Raw genomic sequence first — 24,394 nt, 5'->3', positions numbered from 1 at the left:
CACCTAGAAGAATGTGACTGAGCAGCCACGCCCTGTCACTTACCTGGGAGTTTCTGTCGTAGTTGTAGATCGAGCATGTAAGTTTGACCTGCTTCTGAACTGTCCTGGAGCTGACTGCTACAAACCTCTCTGCTCGTATGGGGCTGTTACAACTCAATGGAAGGCAAGCAGTGAGAACCCTGTTGTTGCCCTCTGAGCTAGATGGTGGCCGTGGCCATGGGACCCAGGCTGTAGTAGCATGTGGGAGTGGCAAGACAGGAGACACATTCAGGTGCCATGTGAAACGGGGATGCAGCCTAGTCCCAGTGCAGCTTGTCAGGACCCTTCAGCCAGGGTGCTGAAGTTTTGGCTGACTCTACTCAGGAGGCTGGATGTGGGGAGGCTCTGAAACTGGGGACTTTCGCCGGGCCCACATCAGCGTGTCTGTCTGCTGGCTCGGTTTGCTGGGTTTGAATCCACGGCAGGCTCTGCTGAAGATTCCCCCTGGACTGCCAGTGGCACTCCGCCATTCTCCTTGTGTGCTAAAGTGTACCCAGGACTAAGACCCTGTCTCCCTGTCACTGTACAGGAGGTATTCTGAATCTCCGCGCAGTTCCAGCCGGCACATTCCATGTCTTCAGACACTCCCAGGGAGCTGTAGGTTGTGTAAACAGCAGATAAAACGGGGCGATATTGGCTAGTGGGGCTCACACAAGAGGCAGCTGCCTGGGTTTAGTGGAGATAGTGTCTGCGGGAGGGGGGCAGCATATCCCCCACAGCTATGCCTGCAAGTGCCAAACAGATCATCTACCCCATGGGCTCGGTGACTTTTTCTCTGATGTAACCAGCATTGCAGAAAGCTTCCAAAATCAGAGCCCCTTGGGTAGCAAAGAGAACAGGACCCTCTCACCTCAACTGAACCACCGTCCGCTGAAATGCACCCGATTTCAGACCCTTCCTTTAGGTATTGAGCCCCAAGCGCACGCGTCCCAGCACATAGTGTGCGTGCGTGTGTGCCCTAAACAAGGGAGCCCGTGTGAACTTAAATAGCCCCGCTAGCAGCATTCTGCTGGCAGTTCAGCTAGGGACGCGGCAGAGTGGTTCAAGGAGATCAGGGTTCATTAAAAAAGCCTCCTAAAATCTAACCCGTGTCCATGGAACAGTGATTTGGGATTAAACGGGGCTGTGTTGTGCTGGTGCATGACAGCCAGACAGGTGAGGGAGGTGGAGTGAATTTCCCCAAGTAAAAATCAGGGGAAAGCCCCTTCATTGTAGGGGGCAGCCTTAACCTAAGGGAAGCCACTAACTGGCACGTACCCTTGAGCTTCTCTCCTCATGCGGGAGTGAGAGTCTGACACGCGTCCTAGCAGTGTGGCCTGGGGCTGACTGCTACAGTCAAGCCTCTCTGCGTTCCTTTGGATCATAGGGGGCTGGCTTCCCACCAGCACTTTAGAACCTGTTAACTGCTCGGGATCTCGGGAGTCAGGCGTACTCCGAGCATTATTCCACGCCGGGGCAGTCTCTGAAAATGCACCCTCGGCCTCTTCGCAGCATCCTCTCAGCAGTCACGTGGCAGGTTCTTGTTGGGTTAGTAACCCCATGCCAAGGTGGAGCTGCAGGTGCCTTCTGGCTTAGACAAACATATCCTGAAGCTTGGCAATACCTGGCCACTCCCTAGCTGCATGCCCTCAACAAAGATGGCCACTCGTGGTTCAGCTCCACTGAATTCCAGGCTTAGTTCTGTCTCCTTGTCCCTTGAGGAAGGGCTAGTGGCGGTCAGGAGCCGAGATGGCCATGTCTGTTGTGGGGAGGGGTGTTCAGAGTGCAGTAGCCTGTCAGAGAGATTTGCATAACTACTATGCAGGTGCAAAATTGTCATGTTGTCATTGTGCAACTTGTGGGGGAGGGGGGCATTCAGCCAACTGGAATGCAGGGAATTGTTACTGAATAGCGCCACCACCTGGCTCTTAACTAGTGCTTTTCAGAGGAGGGGAGGATCATTGGCCCCATTTTACAGATGGGCAAACTGAGGCACAGGGAGGGGAAGTGATTTGCCTAAGGTCACCCACCAGGCCTGTGGCAGTGCTGGGAATAGAACCAAGATGTTGTGTGTCCCAGGCCTATGTTCTAGCTACTGAGCCATGCTGCTTCCCTAGTGTAGCATATACTTGATCAACCAGTATAGCACCCCTGCTCTCTGTCTGGACATTACTTTGCCACTATATTTATTACACCAGTCTGGCAGGTCTTGATGAAAGCTGGTACCTCTTTGAGCTAAATCCTCTTGGCCAAGCAGGTGGGGTCAGAGCTCCAAACAGAAGGGGTATGTCCTGTTCTTGCCTGTGCTCTTTTCGGCTGCAGGGGCTGGAAGAAGCAGAAGAGGCAGTGTCTAGGCACCATTCCTCAGTGTCTGGAACAGAGATGCCACACTCACATTTTCCAGCCCTTCCACCCCCACAGTCTGAAAACGGCTATTTCCCTCCCCTGTGTCACCCATCTCGCGGGCAGGCTCCAGGGCTGGGTGGTGAGTGATGGACTGGTGGGCAGAACACAGAAAGGAGATGTTAACAGAACTTTATTTCCCCGGCTCGCTGTACAGTTTAACATCAGCTCCAGCAGGCAGCCCCTTTACCCAAGCAAGACCCAGACTTCCTTTGTTCTTGTCCTTTATCTTCCAAGCAAGCTGCAAAGATTAACCTCTCCCAGCAGAGAGGCTGTAAATCTAGATAGATTTAAAAAAAACCCTTAAATCTACCTCCTAAAAGAGAGGGAAATATGTAAAGTTCCTAAGTTTCATTCTCGTTTGTCCCCCACCCCCACCCTTCTCCCCCATCCCCGGCAGCCCATTTCCTGTGGGGAGGCCTGTCTGGGGGCGCTTGTCTGGCCCTTCTGCTCCGGGTAATGAGAACCAGCAGGCTGCAGATGAATGAGGCTCTGTATTCAGCAGGCACAAATTGCCTACCTCCCCCCAGGCCACTAGCATTCAGCTGCTGCTTGCAGAGAATTGCCACAAACCCCCAGCAGCCCAGACCCCTGGAAAAGCACTTTAAAAATAGCACCCCATAGACCTGGTCTAAGCAAATGCTAGGGAAAGCGTATTCAGTATGGAACAACAAAGCAACATGGGTTTAAACATCAATCCTCCTACCCCATCTGTGACTCCAGAAGCCATGCAGCCATAAGAACTCGTGCACCTGGTTAATTCTAGCCGACGAGAACAGTTAAAGCTAAAATGTTCTCCAAGACTTACAGTGCAGGACAGCAAGCAGAGTCTCTACTAGCCGCATCCACTGCCTGCCTTACCTGGCTGTGCTGAGCTGCTCCGGGTGCTGCTCTCCCAAACCCAGTCTAACCAATGTGCAGACTACTGTACACCTTTATAGCCTCCTGAACAGGTAGTCTGAACACTGGGCAGGCGGGGCCGGAATCCGCTTCAAACCTCCCAGGGCTTCCATGTTTTTTGTGGTTTTTTTTTTTCCTTTTTTCCCCTCCTGGGTTTTTATAAGAGAAGCTGTTCGGTGAAAAGGATCCGCTTTGTCTCTTCTGACGTGGCACAGTCTGCAACCGAATCCAGTCTGGAAAAAAGTTGTGGGTTTTTCAGGAAATCATACGGAGGGGTGTGGGGCGGCGGTGGCTGGGGGGGGAGGGTTTAGGTTTGTGGCCTCTCTACAAAGGAGAGCGTCACTTTTAGGGCTGTGTGCGCACAGCATCTGGAGACAGGGCAGTTGGAGTTATAAACAATTCCAGATGTGGCGTTTTGGCAGTGAGACGACTTGTGTGACTCAGTTGGGTGGCCCCTCAACTTCACTGGCCTGCAGCCTGTTAAATAAGCAACGTCCTTCGTGCCAGATTTCTAAAACTGCTTCCCCCCCCCCACCACCACCACTCGAAGGGGAGGGGGAAAGACACATGGACTGTGTTCATAAGCCCCTCCGAGAGCACTGGCATATATTCTGTTAGACTGCCCATCCATCATATGGCTGTTACCACACACAATGGGTTTACAGCTGTGCTGCTGCTGGCATATGGTCCCAGTACTATGCATGGGACTTATGGGGAACCAGACCCCCCTGCTGACAAACGTCGTCTCTGCTCTAGCACCTCCTGAGCGAAAGGTGACACTTATGTTGAAACTAACTAAGCCCAGTGCCCTTCGGGCCATGTGGAGAAGTATCCGCCTGACATTTTTAGTCTGTGGCTAATGATTTAGACTCCTCCTGTGCTAGAACAGCAGCTTGTCAGTTTGGATCCAGAGCACGCTGCATTGCAGAGCTAAGGGTCCCTACACTTAGGTTGATGTAAAGCATCAAGGTTAGATGGGAACTTTCCCCGGGGGCAGGTTGTCCCATCACTGTGGTGGTTCTGAAAGCAGCTGGTACCAGCCGCTGTCAGAGTCCGGTACTGGGCCTGATCCAGGCTGGCAGTTCCTATGAACAAACCTAATAGCTCAGCTGAAATGAGTCTGGGCCGCAAACGAGGCTTGCTGTGATGTTGAGGACAAACCTGCTTCACTTGGTCGAGGGATCAAGCCAGCTCTCTTCACTGCGTACCCAAGGGATGGGTTTTTCACCCAGCACAGTGCTCAGGGGGTGTGGGAGGGTAATTCTAGACTGGGAAGGGAACGCTGACCAGGTCCCAGCTCTCCATCATTCCTGGCTTTTTTTCCCCCCCCTTCCAGGAAAAGGAGAAGAAATACATGTTGCCCTTGGATAATCTGAAAATCAGGGATGTGGAGAAGGGCTTTATGTCGAACAAACACGTCTTTGCCATCTTCAACACGGAGCAAAGGTAAGGGATGTGGAGACAGACCATCTTCGACAGATCCTGATGGATCTTTAACAGTGTATCCCAGGCTTCTGAAAGCTGAAACCCTGTCAGGGAAACAAAGCCAGTTCTGCCACCTACCCTTTAGCCCCACCAGAGGGGAGAGGCCTTATCCCAAATGCCTGGGCTCTCGGCATGAACTAGAGATGGCAGAATAGATTCATGTTATAGGTCCCCTCTCTTATGTGCTTTTGCTACTCAAATACCAACAGTTAACAACCATCACTAGCATCTGAGTTAGGTGAAGGGGACAACTTGTCCCTCTCCGAGCAATTGTTTCAGGCTCTCTCAAACTCAAGCAACTATTGCTGCATTGGTCATGTTTTGGAGGTTTCTTTTGCAACCATGATGACTAGAAACTCCCCCGCCCTCTCCCCCCATTTAAAGCAGACCCTTTGGAGAACTGAGGTTTTCCTGCACCCCTCCCAGTTAGTCCTTTGGGCTAGTGCCCCCCACTGTGGGAAATGCTGCCCTAACCCCTCTGTGCTTGGCAACGCTCGTGTCATTTGCTGCACTGGTTCTTTTGACTGGAGCGGCGTGCTGGGCTTAGCAGGGAGAGCCCTCCTAACTTCCCTGGCCCTTGGGCTTTTACTATCCGAGGCGGGAGCAGCTGGGGTCTAATGAGGAGGATTATTCTAGGAGGAAGGAAAGGCTGCCAATATTTACACAGGCTTTCTGAAGGGATTTCAGACTTCCCTCTGACTTCCCAGTCTGAGTCCTTGTGCGAGGACAGTGCCTTGTCCTCCAAACCAGCCCAGTAGGAAAGGGATCCTGCACCTACCAGCTGGGATAGTGAATTCTGTCGTTGGCCTTGGGATGCCTGATACAGGCCAATGGTCGAGACAGCCAGCCAGGCCATCTATTGTGGAATTTCTTTCCTCTGATTATACCCCACGCTGTCTTTGTGCCTAGGAATGTGTATAAAGATCTCCGTCAGATTGAGCTGGCCTGCGACTCTCAGGAAGATGTGGACAGCTGGAAAGCCTCCTTCCTCCGGGCTGGTGTTTATCCAGAGAAAGACCAAGTAAACATTGCCTTTGCCTTGATGATCTCCTCCTGGAAGTGGCTGGGGGTCTGCTGGGGGTGCCCTCTGTGCGGGCTGCCAGCAGCAGCAATTCATGTCAAAAATTGACTCTCGCTCATGGCTTAGTTTCCCAACTGTGGCTCGCCCAGTATTCGGTGTTACAACAACACGCCTCAAGGCCCTAGCAGAGATGAGGGCCTTGTTGTGCTGGACACTGCGTGGGCGCATCGGAAGAGTGGTTACCCGTGGAATAGGCGCCACGGGGAGGGGGTGAATTCTCTACCTTGTGATCTCTTCAGATCCAGTCTGGATGATGCGTTAGCCAGGCCCAGGTGACTGGGTTCGGTACAGGAGTAAATGAGGGAATTCTCTGGCCTGCACTCTCCAGGATGTTGGGCTAGATGATCAAATGGTCCATTCAGGCCTTACACGCTATGAAAGCTCCAGGCTCCGAGGAGCATACAGTCTGAACAGACCAGACGGGGCGTGCGGGTGGGACACAGCTCAATTGACTTGGCCAGATTCACCAGTAGGTCAGTGGCAGAACTGGGGTTAGAACCTACGTCTCCTGGGCCCAGTCCATGAGCCCACATTGCCTCTCCCATGTCGCCCTGTCTTTAGTCAGCGGCATACGTACCTCCCTCTCCCTTCCCTCTCGTTGGCAGTCAGTTGCTGTGATTGCAGCCCCTGCTCCGGAGAGAGGAGGATGAAGGCCAAGATTGTCAGAAGTGCTGAGTGGGTTTTTTGGGGTGCCTAGTTTAAGACCCCCTTAAAGGGGCCTGACGTGCAAAGTGGTGATCTCCCTCCCTCTGAAAATCAGGCCTCGTATGGTGTCACGCTGGGCAGCACCTGTGATTGCTAGTCACTCCAAAACTCAGGGCTCTGAGCTCTCCGGGTGGGGGTGTGCGGCACCTCGCCCAGTGCGGCCCTGCCCTTGCCTGGGGTCTCGGTGCTAGTGCAGGACAAATGCTAGGTGAGGAGGTGGGAAGTGACATGCCATGGAATCTGCACAGGTGACGTCAGTGCCTGTGATGCACTCCCCAGCTACCGAGCGGGGCTGCTGCAGAACCCTAAGTTACTGTGTGACCCGCTTTCCCGAGCAGGTGGAAAATGAAGATGGTGTCCAAGAGAACACCTTCTCCATGGACCCGCAGCTGGAGCGCCAGGTGGAGACCATCCGCAACCTCGTCGACTCCTACGTGGGGATCATCAACAAGTCCATCCGAGACCTCATGCCAAAGACCATAATGCATCTCATGATAAACAATGTGAGTGGGCCGAGCCCGGGGCTGCTCATCTGGCACAGGAAAGCCTGGTCCTAGCTGTGGCTTGTTTGTTAGTGGGGGGATCTCTGGGCTTGCTAGGTACAGAGCACGTCACTGGGGACAATGCTCCTCTCAGCTCTGCGGGTCAGGTCAGCTGCACCATAGCATCTCGGGCTGGGGAAGTGAAATGTGTTTTAATGAAGTCTTTGGTCCTTCACGCCCCGTTTTACCAAAACCCTTGTCAAGGGGTCAGAGCGTAAAAGGCCAGAGTCTGATTCCTGGCTTTGTCCAGGCTGCTCCAGTGGTTTAGAATAACAGCAGGAGACCTGACTCCCGGCTTTCCCTGCTCTAACCACTAGACCCCCCTCAAGCTTAATGGGCCAGGACTTAGCTGCTGCTTGCATGTTGGTTCCCTTACTCCCCTCTCTGCAGACCAAGGATTTCATCCACTCGGAGTTGCTGGCCTACCTGTACTCGTCCGCAGACCAGAGCAGCCTGATGGAGGAGTCAGCCGACCAGGCGCAAAGGCGGGACGACATGCTGCGAATGTACCATGCCCTGAAGGAGGCCTTGCACATCATCGGGGACATCACCACCAGCACGGTCTCCACGCCGGTCCCGCCGCCCGTGGATGACGCGTGGCTGCAGAGTGGGAGCAGTGGGCACAGGTACAGCAAACCAGGGAGCAGGTGGCATGGGAGACCAGGCTCTTGGCGCTGCCTGACTGCGTGTCCCGTGCAGAGGGGTGACTATTGCCGCACTGCTTTTAAGCAAGGCTGGTGGCCCTGGAAGGGGGAGGGAGGCAAGGATTTATTTGAGGTGGGAATGAGGAGGGCCTAGGGGGTAGAGCACTGGCAATCTGGAGACCTGGGTTCTGTTCCTGGCTCTGCCACCGCCTTCCCTAGACAACTGCGGGCAAGTTAATTCAACTGGCCTGTGCCTCAGAAAGGGGGTAGCCCCTGCTGCCCACGGGGGTGCTGGAAGCCATCAGGAGGGCCTCGGACACTCTGGGGGAAGGACAGATAAGGACCTGACTGCGTCGCTAGGGGTGGGACACTCATTCTGATGCACTTCCTTTCCCTGCAGCCCGACGCCCCAGCGCAGACCTGTTTCTACTGTGCTGCCGCCAGGCAGGCCCCCGGCTGTGAGGGGCCCAACTCCAGGGCCCCCCTTGATCCCTACTCCTGCAGGGGGACTCTCCTCCTTTGTGGCTCCCCCCATCCCCTCACGTCCTGGACCTCAGAATGTATTTGCTGCTAACAACGACCCCTTCTCAGCCCCTCCTCAGATTCCATCGCGGCCGGCACGCATTCCACCTGGCGTTCCCCCGGGCGTGCCCAGGTAAGAGATCCCCGGACCTGCTAGGTCACGACCCCAAGAGCAGCTTCCTTGAAAGCTTGATGGCTCCTCTTCTTACTGGCATGTGTCTAGCCGTTGGCTCCGTGCTGGGGCCCTCATCCGAGTCAGGCGGCATGAAGCGTGTCAGCGTGGATGCTGGCAGCAGGGCTCTGCCACTACCAGAGCTGGAGCCATCCTGCGGCACGTGGCCTGTGGAGTCGTTGAGCTCGCATCAAACCCCGGAGCTGGGACCGCAGTCTTGCAGCTGAGCCAGTTCTGCTTTGATTGCCAGTAGTTAAGGAGTGTGTGTGGGGGGGGGCCTCCCCGAGGGCATGTGCTGCATGTATCTCAGGTCCAGTTCCCCGGGAGAGAGGACCGTGTGTCTCAACGTGACGCAGGAATGACCGAACTAGCAGGTCCCTCACACCCATCTTGTCTCCCTGAGCTGGCCAAACCCCTGCCCAGCCCTCTCATGCCAGCTCCGGAGGCAGCTCCTGAGAGTTGGGCTCCAGCTTCCCTCTGACGCGGCAGGGGCTGCCGAGTCTGTCTCGTGGGAAGCTTTCGTGCTAATCCGCTGTGCTCACGGGTGCCCCGTACAACCTCTTGCCATCCCCTCTCCAGACTGCTGCCCTGCTCCTTTAAACGCCGGGACCCCCTGGATGGTGGTGCCCATTCAACAGCACCAGGCAATCCAGAGTTAGCTGAGCTGGTGCCCTGATCTTCGGCTCTGGGCCCCCTAGCCCAGGCAGGGTGGAGCTGGGAGGAAAGCAGGCTGCTGCCCTTCACCCAGCCCTCCCTGGTAATGGAGCAGTCTGGCTCCAGGGCAGGTGGGGCAGGGCCAGGGGGCCCTACTAAGCCTCCGTCCGCACAGCCCACTAGATGCTAACTGCCCAATGGCAGTGACTCCCGCTCTGCCCCCTCTCTAATGCTCTCCCCTCTCTATTCCTGTTCTCTCTGCAGCAGAAGACCCCCCGCGGCGCCGAACCGGCCGACCATTATCCGACCGGCTGAGCCCTCCTTGCTAGACTAACCCCTGGGGGGACGTTAGTGACTCCTGTGTGCCCGGTGCGGCGTCTCACACCTGCCGCTTCATTTGCCGTCTGGGGAGGGGAGGAAGAGGGGAAATCCCATGTTACTCTTGTTTAAAAACCTTACCACTGTGATCAGCTCTGCAGAGTGGTTCTAGCCAAGGCCAAATCCTGTTAGCGTGGTGCACTCCTTCTCGGGGACGGGTGCGGTGGGCTCACGCCTTGGCATACCAATGGCGGTGTCCCTTGTCCTGACGTCCCGCCCCTCTACCCTGAGATCTCTGCTGTTTCGAAGCTAGGAAGTGGGTGACTGGCATTACAGTCGGGGGGGTTGGTTCAGGAGAACCTCCCCGCCCCCCAACGACTGCCCCGGCGCTGATCAGCGCCCATCACTGCCAGCACCACTATACAGCAGCAAGCAGAGGATTCTGTGTGGGGGGTGGAATTTTGCACTTTGTTGGAAAACAGGCCCAATGAACCCCCCTGGGTTCTTGCCTTGGGATCGTCTGAATGTATGAAATAGAGACGGGAGTTCTGAAAGGCAGCTGAGCAAAGACTGTCCCATTTCTCTCTGTGCGCAGAATCTTCTGCAACTCCTGCCATTCGGGCTGATCAGGTTTCTCTATCTCTGGCTCCTCTTCATCCCCCCTCAGACACCCAGAATTGTTTTGTATTGTTAATATATTCTCTATATATAAAACACCTCCTTCCCTCCCCCGACCCGGACTGCTAATCTGATCACCGGCTAGATTTCCGTTTTATAGCGTTGAGGAAACTGATCTATGAAAAATGATGGACTGCCGCTAGCCATTTGCTAATAAATCTAATTCACTGCAAACCGGAGCAAGCGCCTCAGGTTAGTCCTTTGCCAGGAGGTGCGGGGTTGACCGTGAACCTCAGGTATTCCTCATGCAATATCTGCCCACGTGCCTAGCCCCCCAGTTGGTGCTTTCTTTAAACTAGTCAGCACATGCTCTGAGTGCAGCCGGTGAAGGAAGCACATAGCAGAAGGGCCCTGGACTGAATACAACGCTGCTGGCCCTCGGCAAAACCAGTCTGATGAGTCAAGTACCAAGCCACGAATGGAATGAGAGAGAGGGAGGCCTGCGGAGAGCCAAACGATAGGCAGTCCTGTGTAAGTAGCAACTTGGCTTCTGCTTTGCTCCTGTTCTCAGCTTGGTGAAGTTCTAGCCCAGCGGGAGTACCAGACTAGAGTAACAGAAGGCCATGGCTTGGTCAGCTGGTTTGAGGGCCGCTGCAGGCTGTCCTTTTTTTTGTAGTAGGCGAAGTGGACAAAAGCCTGTTTAAGGCCTTTCTAGGAGCAAAGGAAATGCTAAAACTTTCCCAGTAGCTACACGTCCAGTGACAGAGCTTTGTTTCCCTCCCGCTTTTGGGTGGCACGGGGTTGTAACAGGCCCTGCTGACTCTAAAAACTCAGGTGAACAGGTAACGTCTGACAAGTGGATGGCTGAGGTGCTGCGGGTCTGTATCTAGCCACCGAGAGAGGCTCCGCTACCCCATGGCAGTGGAAGCCGAGGGGATGCGTTTAGCAACTGGAAACGTGCCATGGAAGGCTGGCGTAGTATCTGTGCTTTGAGCCAGCTGTGCCAGGCCGAGCACCTCCACTTCCTTCCATCTGCCACAGGAGAGACCATGGTGCCTTCTCAGCTGAATTAGCAAAGCACTCCGCCCCCGAGCTGGCAGTAGAGGCTGTGTATATATATTTTTAAAGACTATTAATTGTAAAAACTCCAAGGGTTGGGTTTTTAATCCAGTTCAGGCCCAATCCTCTGCTCTGACAACCTGCAGGGTTGCTACTTAGCCCCTCGAGCTGGAGAACTACGGAAATGATCCCCAAACCAGCCTGCCTTAACTAACCTTTGTTTCAAAGAGCCTGTCTGCATCGTGGCCTCTTTCCTTCCGGGGTGGCGAGGAGACCCTAGCTGCTTTCTTGCATGGGTGATTGCATGCGTTCGTTACCGCCGGCATTAACGCTTGTATGGAGACAGTGCCCTGCAGCTGGCTTCACAGAGCAAACGTGCAAAACCAAACCCACCTCGAGCAAGTTGCTGGCCATTAAAACTTGGCTCCAGCCTGGGGGAGCCTGCTCTCCTGCTTGTCTTCAATTGACTTTGAATGCAACACCATTTCCTTCCACTACTGGCAGCTGCTTTGCCCTGGCCTCTGAACTGCAAGGCGGTTCTTAACGCGCTGCCAGTCGCGGGGTGGCCTGAGGGCCCTTTGCTTGTCTGGGGGTTGTGGTTTTTGTTTTGTTTTTTTTCCCCTCCACAAAATCCCCCTGCCTGTTCTGCCTCCCGCTGGCTCTCCCTGATGTTACCAGCTGTGAAATGGGCTTGGGGACCTCTCTCTTTCTCCGCTCGTGTTGCATACAAAGCCCAATACACTTTTCTCTACTGGTCCTTCAGTTTGCTGATGTGTAAGTGCCTCCGTTCTGTATCCCATTAATAAACTAAACAATAAAGGGGAAAAAAAATCTGCTGGTGGAAATTGTGTGCACTTGGTGGTGTGTTTCCTGCCTCCTCATCCCTTCTCTCCTCCTGTCTGGTCCTGAAGGGTGGTGCTGGGGCGAAGGGCTTTGCAGCGTCTCTTTACAGCAGGGCAGCGAAGGAGCTCGGAGAACCTGCAGCTGAAAGTTCCACGGCTCTTGTGAGCAGAGTACGCACCAAGCCGCTGCCGGTGCAGCCGTTGGGAGAAACCTGCCTGAAGCGGTTCAGGCCCCACTTCCCATTGAGCTGTGGTGGGAAAGGAGCACACATTTGTATCCTGCGAGGAGCCCCACTCGCGGACGAGGAGCGTGCTGTGCTGTGCTGTGCGAACACCCACCAAGCATCCAGACCTGGAGGCTGCACGGCCGCCTGGCCCAGGCTCAGAGCCCCCTTCCCCTGGAGCAGCGCAGGACGGTCTGAATCCACCAGCAATATTTTAGGGGGTTTCAACTATATTTTTACCAAGATTTTGGTTCCATGGCTCAATTTCTTCTTAAATCTAAGCAGTCTTTTCATGCTTTTTTGGCAGGGATCTCTGCAAAGCCTTCACCTCTCAAGCACTGTGCAATATCCCACTCCCCCAAACACCCCCTCCTCCCCCCCCTCAAAAAAACCAAAAACTTCCAGCCATCCCACATCTGGCAGCCAGCCTGGGGTGGTCGTGGCCGTGCTGCTTTCTGTACTTTCTTCACTGCCTGGCTATGGTCCATGGGAGCTGCTGGTGGTCTCTAGTGCGGGCCTGGGCGAGCAGAGCTGCACTGCAGAACCGCTGCTAAAGCGAAGGCTGCGGGCGAGGCTGCCATGTTCCAGCCAAGCTGCAGGAGCAACGCCCTGCTCTAGCAGGGTGGCAGTGAGGGTGGTAATGTGGGCATGGGGCCTGTGCTGTGGCAGCCTATCGTTAATGAACCAGATGCTGAGAGCTGGGGCGCTGGTTCAGGCTTTCTGCTGCGCACCTGCTTCCCCCTTTCCCGCCTTCGAGCTGAGCTGCGGGGCTGTTGGTGGAAGCGAGGATGGGCTCCGACCTGGCAATCTTAAATACTTGACACTAGATCCTTGCTTGTCAGCCGCCTCTGTCCTTTCCCCACTGCCAAAGAAACCCCCTCTCTATGCAAACGAAGGAATCTGGGCAGCACTGGATCCTGCATTTGTCTGTAAGAACGAGTACCTGGAATGGGCATTGTGCAGGAAGTGGGCAGGCCTGGCCCTGGACAAGGGTACAGGTCCTTGGATTAAATCTGTAGCCAGCGCAGTGCCTCAGGATGGTGCTGTTCGCTAAGAGCAGCCGGCCCCTGCACTGCAGCTCAGCTGGGCGGGTGCTGGCAGGGGTGAGGCTAAGCTGTCCGTGACAGACAGCTCAGCAGACGCTGACGAGCAAACGGGGGCATCAGTGGGAATGCACTGGGCCTGCAGTAGCGGCGCCTGGAGCTGGATCCACGTGCAGAAGTTTGAGACGGCCCTTCCTGTGAAGGCAGGGTGTTGTGTCTCAGTACAGCGTGGGCTGAGTTGTATCGGCCGGGCGAGCACAGATGACGTGCTGGTTAGGAATCTGGAGCAGTTGCGAAACCCCTCTCGGTGCTAGCTGTGTTCACCCATTGTAGCAGTTGCTTTGTGGAAGGCTGGTCCTTGCTCTTCATGGGGGTGACTCTGGGGTGACTGTTGAAATCCTGCACGTGTGTGTATGGCTGTGGCTAAGAGCAGATCACAGCCCCTTGTCTGATCGTCTCCTACACCGCGGCACAGGGCAGCGCTGCAAGTGGTTTGCGAGTGCCGTAGCTGCTCCTGGGTTATTGACATGGCTGCTGTGAGCCTCGATAGCAGAGGTAGGAAAATCCCCACTGGCGGAGTGGGGGTAGGCTGGAGCCTGTCTGAGAAGTCGCTGACGGGTTTGTCACTGACTCAGGCACTGTCTCTCACCTAAACCAAAGGAGGAGGGAATCCATGGCCGGTGGTTGCGTTTCTAGTAGGCTGATGGGGACAGTGGTGATTTAAATCCTCCAACTCAACCCTTCTGAGGGCAAAATTAGCCCTCCAGCAGTGCCTTCAATCAGGGACGCGTTGGCAGGGCCCGGCTGCGGATCTCACAGCACCTTAGGAAAGTGGGTAGCAGATGCCCCCGTTTCAGAGGGAGGCACCGAGTCACAGCAGCAAAGTGATGGATTCACTCAGGGTCATGCCCGCTTAGCCCTCGGGAGTCCTCTGTGCTCCAGCCACTCTGCCCCAGCAGGAAGTACCGGGCTGCGGTCAGCAGGCAGCTGATCCCTGGTGGGAGCTGTTCCGAGAGGGAGAGATGGAAAGAGCATCAACCTCCGCTCTAGGCCACTCTCAGCACAGAGTCTTCCTGGCCTGATCTCCAGCGTATTAGCCGGGCTTGTGTAAAAGCTGCTTCCTCCACTTCCCATGGGAGGCTACTTCACTCTAGGAGGTCTCCCCCACTCCCCGCTGTAAAGAGCTTCCACCCGCAGCGGCAGAAGCCAGGACCGACCGAGGTTCCTGCCCCACAGCCTGGCCCCAGCAGTGATCAGAGGTGAGATGCTGAAATGGTGTTTTTTATTTTCTCTTCTGACCAGGCGCCCGGCTCCCTCCCGGCCTTTCTTCTGAGGAGCCACCTCTGCCGAGAACCAGCGTGACCCAACCAATCACTCCTGCCCCGTTTTAACCCACGCCTTGTGATTCGGCCTTTTTATCTCGCTACAAAAGCCAAGCGCTGGCCCGAGGAGAACCTCTCACCATCGCCGGTCCAGTAACGCGCCAAGATGGGATGCAGCCTGGGGGTGTTGCTGGGACCAACCTGCTGCAGTCGATGCAGGAGGTATAATACTCCCCCCCCCCCCCCTCCTACACCCCCCCGCTGGAAATTGTACGCGGGCAAGGCAGGAGGGGACAGCCTCCTCCTGGAAAGCAAAGCTCTCTTGGCATTGGACGTGGCTTGCCGGGGATGGAAGACTGGTGCCATTTTCTTCTTACCTCAATCATTGTGAATGTGTTGTGATCAAACTGAAAAATCACCCCCGCCCCCGCCGAGCTCGGAACGGACTCCAGCTAACGTGGATTTGCTGCATTTTCCGAGTGGCAGAGTTTGCTTACTGCCCTCCCCCCACCACCTTAAGGACACAGCGTTGCACTTTTGAAAAGGGAGATTTGTCCCATTATTTCCTCACCTGCTGCATGACCGTGGGGGGGGCCCTCCTATCCTCGCCCTGACTGTCTTACTCCAGCAGACAGAGTGCCTGGAGCAGCACTCTACCACAACAGACCTCTGCACATCTACCACCCTGCCCCGCGATCCCTCCCTCTACTCCAGGGTAGACGCGCCCCGGTCCAAGGTGCATTAGTTACTTGCTGACGCTGCTGTGTCTGAGTGCATTTAATAATTGCGTGGGGGTCCTTACTGAACATGGTGGTTCTTTTATTTATAATCGGTAGGTTCCCCCCACCCATTCCCACCAAGCAGTACGTGCTGGGTAGGTATATTTAAGCCTGTTTCTTTCTTAGCTGCTGGTTAATTCTGGGAAATTGGTGAAAAGTATAATTTCTCTGGATCTGAATTATCACAAAGTACCACCCCCACCCCCCCTCCGGTGCCTAGAAACGGGGCATGGAAGAGGAGACTCAGCTAAACTGTGGGAAATTTAGAATTCCTCATCAAGCCCCTACCTGCTGCTCCCTGCATCTTATTTAGAGTGGTGGAGCAGGCTCAAGGAAGAATTTGATCTGTCTCTGCTGTATGGTGCAGAGGCATTCATCCATTTCAGGAGTTTCCAGTGTGTTTCCCTGATTGGGCTTCAGAACATCCCTGCTTCCAGGCAAACTTGCATTTCTACTCCTCCCCTCCCCCCCGACTCTTTCGTCGTAAGAAAATCCAACCGCGGCCCAGCTGCAGAGCCTTCTAGGGAGGTGGATAGCCCATACGGCTGCAGTGGCCCCACATGAGTCCAGGGAGCGACCCTTGTAGACCTTCATTCAGGGGATGCCACCGTGTAGACCATGTGCCCCTGGCAGGCCTGATGGACGAGCCCATCCTTTCATTTCTCCAGTCTGTGCTGCCGTTTAAAAACCAGCCTCTAGCTGCTCTGGTGCCAAAAAAAAGCTTCAAGGATAATTGCTGCAGCCGAGTCTGAAAGAGCAGCTGCGAGGTGTGAACGGCCCCTTCATCTCAGCAGAGCAGGACCAGCGCTGTCCCTGCCCCACCTCGTCTTTGAAGAAGCTACTCCCAGCACACGGATGGGAGAGGCCCTGCAGCAAACATGGCAGCAGGGCACCATTGCTTTCACTGGGCGGAAGCATTCAGCACTCAGCGTTCGCTAGCAGGAAGAAATGCTGCCTTAGTTCACCCCTTTAACAGCCAGCCTCACACGCAGGCAGCGCTTCAGAAGTGCTCTGATACCCCAGTGATGGGCAACAAGGCCGGGACCCTAGCACGGGTAGAAGGCAGCGGACAGACGCGTGCAATAAGATTGTTACGAAGCTTTCCTCACACCCCTGGAGCCAGAAGAATCGCACGGAACGTAACTGGAGCCCTGGGCCAGCTCCCGCTGCCCTTTCCTCAGTTCTGTTGTCAGCCAGGGCCAGCGGCAGTATGAAGTGAACACAGCCTGGGCTGAGTCACAGGCCCACCGCTGTTGGCTCAACTACCTAGCGCAGTGCTGGAGTCGCCCTGCAGATGTAGGGGGCACTGCTGCCCAGCAGAACTGCTCCGCTTCCACCTTCCCGGGTGCGAGTACCTGCATGGAGACATCCGTCTCCCTTCCAGCCCAGCACTTCTTCTCGGTCTCCCCTGCACTCCACTGATGGAGTTGTCCCACTTGACGGGGGCTGAAGGATGAGGACAGCCCAGTTTGCTGCAGGGGCCTCTCTACAACGTGTGTGTAAAGGGGGCAGTAAGACTCCCTCGCTATAGTTTTTCCCCTACCCTAAATAAAAAATCCTGGGTACCATGGGCAGTGTTTCATTAATGTAATTAACAAAGGCTGGGCTAGGTCCATGGCAATGCATGGGGTGGCAGCAGAGATCAGCTGTGGAACAGCATAGCCCCATTCCAACACACTGCCCCATGAGGCAGGATGGCCACCCCCAGGGCTCTCCCTCCGCCAGAGCTGGTGCCAGCTCCCAGCTGTGATTCTGCTCAGAAAAGTGACTAAAAAGACCATCAGTGCATGGCAGGGCCTGACGCAGATCTGCTGAGCGAAGTGACGTCTAAGCCACCATCAGTCTGTAATGCAACGGTCAAATGCCACAGCCCGTCACTGCCAGAATTGTAGGGAACCATCTCGCTCTTAATAGTCAAACTTCTGGCTTCCAGTGAAATTAGAGAAACAAACAGGGGAATGAGGGACACAGAGCACCTGGCACCAGCTCTATAAAGCTACCAGCTGCAACCCCCTCTGCAACCGCCTAACCTTCCCTCTCCTTTGAGCTTTGTCCATATTCCCAGCACAGTTTTAAGATGGTGACATCCTGAGAGAAAAGGGGGTGGAGGGGACTAGTATGAATAGTGGGGTGGAATGCGGCACATGGCTCCTGGCCTGGGGAAGAATGGGTGAGGGGTGTGGTGGAAGGGAGATACAGCTCCTGTAATGTGGTGGAGTGAGCAGGCCGGGACATGCAGAACCCCTGCCTTTTGCAAAGGGGTGAGTTGGCAGACAGAGGCCCCAGCATGGTTGAAGAGATGGGAAGCTGTAGGGAGTTGCCAGTTCAGACATGAGCCAGTGGCTTCCCTCTGCCCCTTGTCACAGGGAAGGCAGGCAGCTTTAACCCCCCGTACAGTCCTGATGCAGCCAGGAGCACGAACCCTCCTTGGAACAGGAGTAAATTGCACAGATGCAACTACAGCGGGTCTCAGCTGCTGCCCTTCTCATTTGGTGATTTTGGTCCCAGCTGCTGCTGACTACAGAGCAAAGGAGCGAGCTGGAGTCTGAGGATAGCGCCTCTTCCCCTGCTGCAGAGAGCCACTTTCAGGGACCAGCCCCTGCTGCGGACACCAACAGAGGAAGTGCTGGGCCCAGGGAGTTCAGCTTTAATGGTCAGCTCTCACCAGTTCTGGCACAACTTTGGATTCCCCTTGAGTCAGACCCACGCCTGCTCCATGGGGGTAAGGGATGGCTTTGCAGAGCTGTCACAGCTCCGAGAGGTTTGTGCTGAGGTCATGTGTGCCCAGTGTCTGCAAAAACCAGCCCCTTCTGCCAGGGAATTAGTCAAAAGAAACCTTGCCCTTGTAGCCTGGCGCAGTGGGGCCCTTTGCTTCTGACTACAGGCTGGGCAGCAGGGACTACAGTGCTTCTGCCACTGCTGCACAGGGTGGGAAGTTAGAAGCCAGCGGTGATGTGCTGCAGCTGCTCCACACCCGCACAGGTCTTTCACTCGGTTGGCAGAATTCATTCACGTACGTTTGCCAGCAGGTTCCAGTGAGGTCTCGCATAGCCGCTGCTTTCATACCGTAAGTGACCAAGCCTGCATGCCAGGTAGTGAAAACCTGGTACAATGGGAGGCTGTTTCTGGTCCTGCTGGGGCAGGAGGATAAAGCCTTCCCCATAATCAATCCTTCCCTTCTGCCAAACCTGAGAGGAACCAGCCGACCGGTGGCTTGGGACAGCAGCAAGCTCGCTGCTCCGCAGGACAGTGAGGAAACAGCCTGGCTCTAGCCAGCTGCTGGAAAGCAGCAAAGGGGCCCTCGCTAACTTGCCAACTGTGTTAAAGGAAGCAAGGAGTCAAACTTCACGCAGCTCGCCAAGAAAAGCCAGCGCACAAGGAAGGAGCGGAGACGGCCTCCTGGGGTTATCACACCGGACTCGTGACCTGCTAGCTGGGATGTAACAGGACAACTGCTGTCTGACCACCTCGAGAACACGTCTGAAGTTAAGCTGGAGAAGATGCAGGTCACTGTTACGTAATCAGCAGGAATTCAGATTATTTCCACCTCCAGAACAGTGCACAGAACATTGCAAACCAGCTTGCCACGTGTCAGTCCAACTGCCCGCCAGTAAATTCCAATCTGACCTTGTGGAACGCAGGGGGCTCCAGCAGGACCTGAATTCTGTCCTCCTGCCAGAACTCATGGTGCTGTATCAGTCAGCTGCCAGCTCCTGCTGATACACACTTAAAGCAGGCCTAAAAATCTCTTCCACCACCCTGTTTTCTAAGGGGTTCAGTAACAATTTAGCCACTGACGGCAGTTTTCCTTTGTAAAGATGGATCATACGGGGCTCTACGTGCAGCTCAGGCTACAGCTAACACGAGTCTGGTTGTCCCAGATGTTAGAACTCCCCCTACAATAAGCAGCAGCGGGGGAAGGATAGCAGGCCCAACACGGATTCACAATGACATCTGACACAACGTCATTTAATGTCCTTTCTTAACAGCAGGAAGAAATGCTAGATTCTTTTGTAAAAGGCTCAGCACGATGTATTTGCTAGAGAGGTTGGCTCCATAGCCCTTTGGTAATTTAAAAAATATCACAGCCAGCACCCCACATCCATACATGTCATTCGTTCGTGACTAGACAGGGCTGCGGCTTCCACAAAGCCGCAAACAATCCCAGCACAAGAATCGGCTCGGGCTGGCACTGGGTTGTCACAGGCCCTTGGAAATGAACACTGGCAGCAGGGGGCAATCGGAGGAAAAGGTCCCCAAGTATCTCAAGTTAAATCAGTCTGTTGGGCTGCTCAACACTGGAGTCAGCCCAGGCTCAGAGATGAGGCACTAAGGACACGGAACAAGTTGTTGGCCTTAGCAGTTTTCCCAGGCTACCAGTCACACGCCTCTCCCACTCGTGGTAAATCAGACCCTTGGGCTGTGTCCAGCAAGTTAAACAAATCCCCAGCCATGTCAGTGTCTGCTGGAGATCTTGGAATCCTCCACCAGCTCGGCCCCAGACCCAGCGATACACAGACCGGATCGGAACAGCCGTGGCAGGTAACGCAAGCACGGCGAGGGAGTCTGCAGGAGAGCTGGCACAAAACAGGCGCTGGGGAGTTCAGGGCTGTTCTCCTAGCGGGGGTGGGTCGGGGAGGGTAACTTCGCACTACGATGGTAGCCAGACAAGCTACAGCAGCACTCCTGCTCAGTCAGTCTTGGAGAGGGGCTGGATCGGCAACTCAGCTGTTCTAGACAGACCCCATGAACATTCATTTCCCCCTCTCAATGTGTCTCATCCCTGACTTGCAGAGGCTTGCTCTCCGCAGCCCACTCACGCCGTAGGCTCTGCTAAGACCAGGGACGCGTTATTTCCAGGGAGGGGAGGCGACGCAGAGCGTTGGCTACAAATAACCTGACAGCCCAGCCCAGCCCGTGTTTTTAATCATTAAATGACCTGCGTCTCTGGCTCTCCACCACAGAATGCTCCAGAGTCCATCAGCCCTGAACCATCAGCCCTGCTACTATGGAATCTCGCCCAACCTCCGCGCCCTCAGCAGTCACTGTCTACAGCTTGCCCTGGTTGCTGGAAGCAATTCCCCACACTCCTGCTGCTGCTGGGAGACCCGCCCCCCAAGTCTGAGCTGATCCCAGCACTGAGGAGATGCCAGCTCTGCCCGGGAAAGAGGCAGCAGAGCATTGGCAGAACCGGGATCTAAAGGGAAGGCAACTACTGCCTCAACTCCAGCACTAACTGAGGACCAAGCCAGTCTCCCTCCTACCTGCAGCAGGAGGCGCACCCCTTCCCCCCCCGCTACAGTGCCTACAAACCATCACGGCCATGCTCTGCTCCATGGCCCCACTGCACGCCAAAGACCAGTTAACCCAAGATCTCAAAGCAGAAAGGCAAAGACGACAGTGAGAAAATGCACCAGAGGGAGGGAAAGTGCCAAAGGGTTAGAATTCACTGAGAAGCAGAACTGGGTTAGTTCTTTATCTGAAGGAAACTGGCCTGTGATGTGATCCGTGAGACTCGAGGTAAGAGATGCTAATTGGAACAGGGCAGGAAAGTGAAGTGACGTGTCATCCACAAACAGCCAATAACAGTGGCTTCCATTGCTATCTGGAGCAAGAGAGATGCCATGGAAACGGGCAAATTATACACACAGCCCTAAGGAACACCAAGCCACATGGCTGGACCCAAAGCCAGGGCTCCTATGGCAGCTGCACCACACAGAACACAGTGAAGAGGTTGCTTTATCTCTTGGGATCAGTGTGGAAACCAAGTGCCAATTCACTGCTGCATAGGGAGCCAGCACCCCTCAGGGTTTGGGGATTCCATGGAGAATGGGGGAACGGGCCCCATCTTCTCTGCTGAAAGGCCCGTGGAAACGAGGTGCTAACGGGGGCAGCAGGACCCTGGCAAGGCCGTGGCTGAGGTCCAAACAGACCAAGAGCTGCTGTTAAAGCACAGAGGAGGTTTCTCCTTTGACAAAAAGGAAAACACGGGAGAGATGAAGGACAAGGAGCAAGTTCTGTTGCAGGCCAGAGGATCCTGCCCGCCTATAACTGGCAATGGTCAGAACCCGTGGCAGTCAGGCCCGTGCAGAAAGACCCTGCTTTACTGAGTGGGGCTAGGTACCCAGACAACCTGCTGCTCCCATCAGCTGACCTCCCGCTGCTTTGCTTTAGTCCCTCATCTTTGCCCTGGGATTCATCCCATCCTCAAGGCTGGGTCCTTTGGCCCAGAACCCTCTTCCCCCATGTCTAGGAGGTCAAGTCCATAGAGAATCACTTTCAACTCATACTGCCCATCCCACAGACTGCGACCCACTGCCCCCACGCGCTCAGGCCCTAATGCACCTAATGCGAGCTCTGGCACAAAGCAGGCCCATATCATCCCTCTGAAGGAGCGAGGGAAGAGAAGCGGCAGCAATTTGAGAGCTATACACAGTTGATCTATCAGGTGCTGGGGTGTTTGGCTTTGAATTCACCAGCCTCAGGACCAGTCCGGCTCTGTACCTGCCCCCCGCAGGACATACGGAGTCTGTTTCTCTCCCTCGCACGCTACGTCCGGACCTGCCTCTTGTCCTCGAAGAGGCTCTTCAGCATGTAGACCTGGAGGAAGGCTACCACTACCAGCACGCCCAGGTTAACAGCTGACCAGAAGTTGACACGGCCCAAGTTGCTTTCCTGCAGGTTGCGGTCTCTGGCTTCGAAGGCTCGCAGCAGCGTCTGCATCTGGATGCTCCGCTCCAGACGGGTCTTCATGGTCTCAATGGATTCCTGGAGGACAGAAAGGTGTTTTGAGGGGGGGGGAAATCCACTACTTCGCACAGGTACAGGGAGGGAAGTGCTAATTATGCTGACTGCAGCTAACAAGCACCTCCTCAAGAGGTCAGTTCGTGGAGGTTCAAGGCCTGTAAGAATTCTAACTGCCCCCCACTGGACAGCCCCAACAACTCCGATCACAGGTGCACAGATCAGCCATCTCCTCAGATGACCGACGAATGACCTTCACAGATTTCAAGGCCAGAAAGGACCATTAAGATAGAGCCTGGCAACATCCAGGCCACAGAATTTCACCCACTGCTTCCTACAATCAAAGCCCTACTATGAAAGACTCTGCCCAGCAGAGCCCCCACCCATCACGCACCTTAATATCTTCTATCTTCATATCCAGCATCTCCTCCGGCTCCACCACCTCGGCCCAGTTATCCCCATCCTCGTCCTCCTGGGGGCTGTCGAAGATGAGCTCGAAAAAAACCAGCTTCTCCGAGATGGTGCTGAAGGAGTTGTCAAAGCAGAGTTTGTAGTCGCCTGCTTCCGTGGGCTCAATGCTGGGGAAAGACGGAAGAAACAAGAATGAGTCAGTCCACGGGGCCAAGGCAAACAAACAGGCACTGGGGCACATAGCTCTGCAGGAAAACAAGTATAACGCCATAGTTACGCCGCCAAGGGCAGTGAAACCACACCGGCTAAGGGAGAGATGCTCACGGGGCGGTGAGGGAATGGGGGACCCTGGATGGGGGGAAATGATAGGACCCATAGAATTGCCAGTGGGGTGGATTGGGGAAACGGTCATGCAAAACACCTGGCATGAGGGGGAAGGAGGGTGGACACTGAGCCCCTAACATGGGGGAGACTGGGAGCCCCAGGGAGCACACAGAATCCTGGTGGGGGGACTGGGGCGAGGTGCAGGGAGACCCTGAAAGGGGAATGGGAGCACAGCACGCGGGGAGCACAAGGGCCCCCGCTGTGTCAATGAGCTCGGCCTCACTAAGCTCAGAGACGTGCGAACGCCAGTGACGGGGCTGGGGGGGCGGCTGGGGGGCAGCGCCCCCAACACTCACGTGTGCACCCCGTCCGACTTGCGGTACTCGTTGATCAGCAGCACCCCCGAGGGGCTCTCCAGGGAGAAGTCGATGTCCAGGCCCGCGCCGCCGATGACCTGCAGGGCCCAACCGCAGGGGTGAGTGACGGGGACGCGGTGCGGGGTGTGTGTGTGTGAGTGTGTGTGAGTGTGAGAACGGGCCCAGCACAGCCTAGGCTCGCTCAGCTCAGGGCTCAGCTACCAGCTCACTGCCCCGCCCTGGGCCCTGCCCCGCCACCGGGGGGACCCCCCCCCGCCACGACCCAGCCTGACCCCCTGCTCCCCCCGCCCCCCAGCCGGCTGACCCCGCCCCGCCCCCTCACCACGCTGACCCCTGCCCCCATAACACCGAGCCCCCCCGCCCCGCCCCCACCTGGTACTCGGCCTCCATGGAGCCGTTGCCCGGCGCGCCCTGGTAGAAGCACTCGCGGCGCCCGGCCGGCAGCAGGAAGGTGAACTCGGCGTCCTGCGGCGGGGCCGGGGGCAGCGCGGCGCGCGAGCCGCCCCACGGCGCCAGCAGCAGCAGCAGCCGCCACAGCCCGGGCCAGGCGGCCGCCATCATCCGGGAACCTGGGGGGCGGGGGGAAGGGCGCGCGGCGGCCGACGCGGCGCCTTTAACGGCAAGCCCCGCCCCTGGCGCCGAGCGCGCTGATTGGCCGTCCCGACCCCTGGTGTGACGTTCAGTGGGCGGCGAAGCTGGCGCTGGCAGGGCCGCGGCGCGGGGCAGAGGTGGCCGCGCTAAAAGCCCGATCCGAGGGCAAGCGCACTCCGCAGCCGCCACGCAGCCAGGGCTTCCCCCGGTGCAAGGACTCTGCGGCTGCCCCTAGGGAAAGACGCGAGTGAGGAAGAGCAGGCTGGTCTGTCAGGCAGTTGTGTAGACACCTAAAGAGGGCCCAGCCGGACTCCGGGGAGGGGGGGCGCCTTTGGGGATTGGCCCAAGCCGTCCCACCCTCTGCGGTATCGGATTAGCTGATTGGCCCGGTCAGCCTGACCATCATGCAGTATCAGAACAGTGCGTTGGCCGAGCTGGACCAGAGCCCCTGTCTCTGCCAGTATCAAATCAGCCCATTGGTCCATCTACCCCAGCGGGTCAGCCCATTGGTCCGTCTAGTTTATTCTGTGATGATGCTACGGAGGGAGCCAAAGTCCCATAATGCACCTGGCGGAGTGGTCTGGGGTGGCCAGGAACAAGGCCTGAGCCGGGGGTA

The 24,394-nt window shown here is 56.0% G+C and overlaps 2 protein-coding genes across 11 annotated transcripts in view; one reads left to right on the top strand and one right to left on the bottom strand.

The window, feature by feature from the left end:
- DNM2 (dynamin 2) overlaps positions 1–16,699 on the top strand; it is a 56,808-nt gene extending 40,109 nt beyond the window's left edge. For 5 of the 10 annotated variants that reach the window (XM_067560567.1, XM_067560564.1, XM_067560566.1 and 2 more), the window contains 6 exons: positions 4,658–4,767; positions 5,716–5,827; positions 6,931–7,095; positions 7,525–7,760; positions 8,179–8,433; positions 9,391–11,928. In XM_067560567.1, the coding sequence (XP_067416668.1) occupies positions 4,658–4,767; positions 5,716–5,827; positions 6,931–7,095; positions 7,525–7,760; positions 8,179–8,433; positions 9,391–9,460 (948 nt within the window). In that variant the 3' untranslated portion in view covers positions 9,461–11,928. Of the gene's footprint in view, positions 1–4,657; positions 4,768–5,715; positions 5,828–6,927; positions 7,096–7,524; positions 7,761–8,178; positions 8,434–9,390; positions 11,929–14,532 lie in introns of those variants that run through there. The other 5 variants (XM_067560560.1, XM_067560565.1, XM_067560559.1 and 2 more) reach the window with 3 other exon arrangements.
- A 1,000-nt stretch (positions 16,700–17,699) lies between these two features.
- On the bottom strand, positions 17,700–23,765 carry TMED1 (transmembrane p24 trafficking protein 1). The gene is made up of 4 exons (XM_067560572.1): positions 23,560–23,765; positions 23,167–23,264; positions 22,470–22,653; positions 17,700–22,099 (listed from the first exon to the last, which is right to left on the bottom strand). The coding sequence occupies exons 1-4, from the start codon at positions 23,746–23,748 to the stop codon at positions 21,881–21,883; spliced, it is 690 nt and encodes a 229-aa protein (XP_067416673.1). The 5' UTR covers positions 23,749–23,765; the 3' UTR covers positions 17,700–21,880.
- Between the last annotated feature and the right edge of the window lie 629 nt (positions 23,766–24,394).

The sequence above is a fragment of the Emydura macquarii genome, unplaced genomic scaffold (genome assembly GCF_026122565.2).
Source record: "Emydura macquarii macquarii isolate MOO-44397 ecotype Brisbane River unplaced genomic scaffold, CSIRO-AGI_Emac_v2 contig_2292, whole genome shotgun sequence".
NCBI lineage: Eukaryota > Metazoa > Chordata > Testudines > Chelidae > Emydura > Emydura macquarii.
This window is presented reverse-complemented; position numbering and strand designations above follow the sequence as displayed.

Coding starts and splice junctions, on each gene's coding strand:
- TMED1 (XM_067560572.1), bottom strand. CDS start 23,748: ATGATGGCGGCCGCCTGGCCCGGGCTGTGGCGGCTGCTGCTGCTGCTG. Junction 23,265..23,559: donor CCATGGAGGCCGAGTACCAG/GTGGGGGCGGGG, acceptor TGGGCCCTGCAG/GTCATCGGCGGCGCGGGCCT. Junction 22,100..22,469: donor TGAAGATAGAAGATATTAAG/GTGCGTGATGGG, acceptor TCTGTCCTCCAG/GAATCCATTGAGACCATGAA.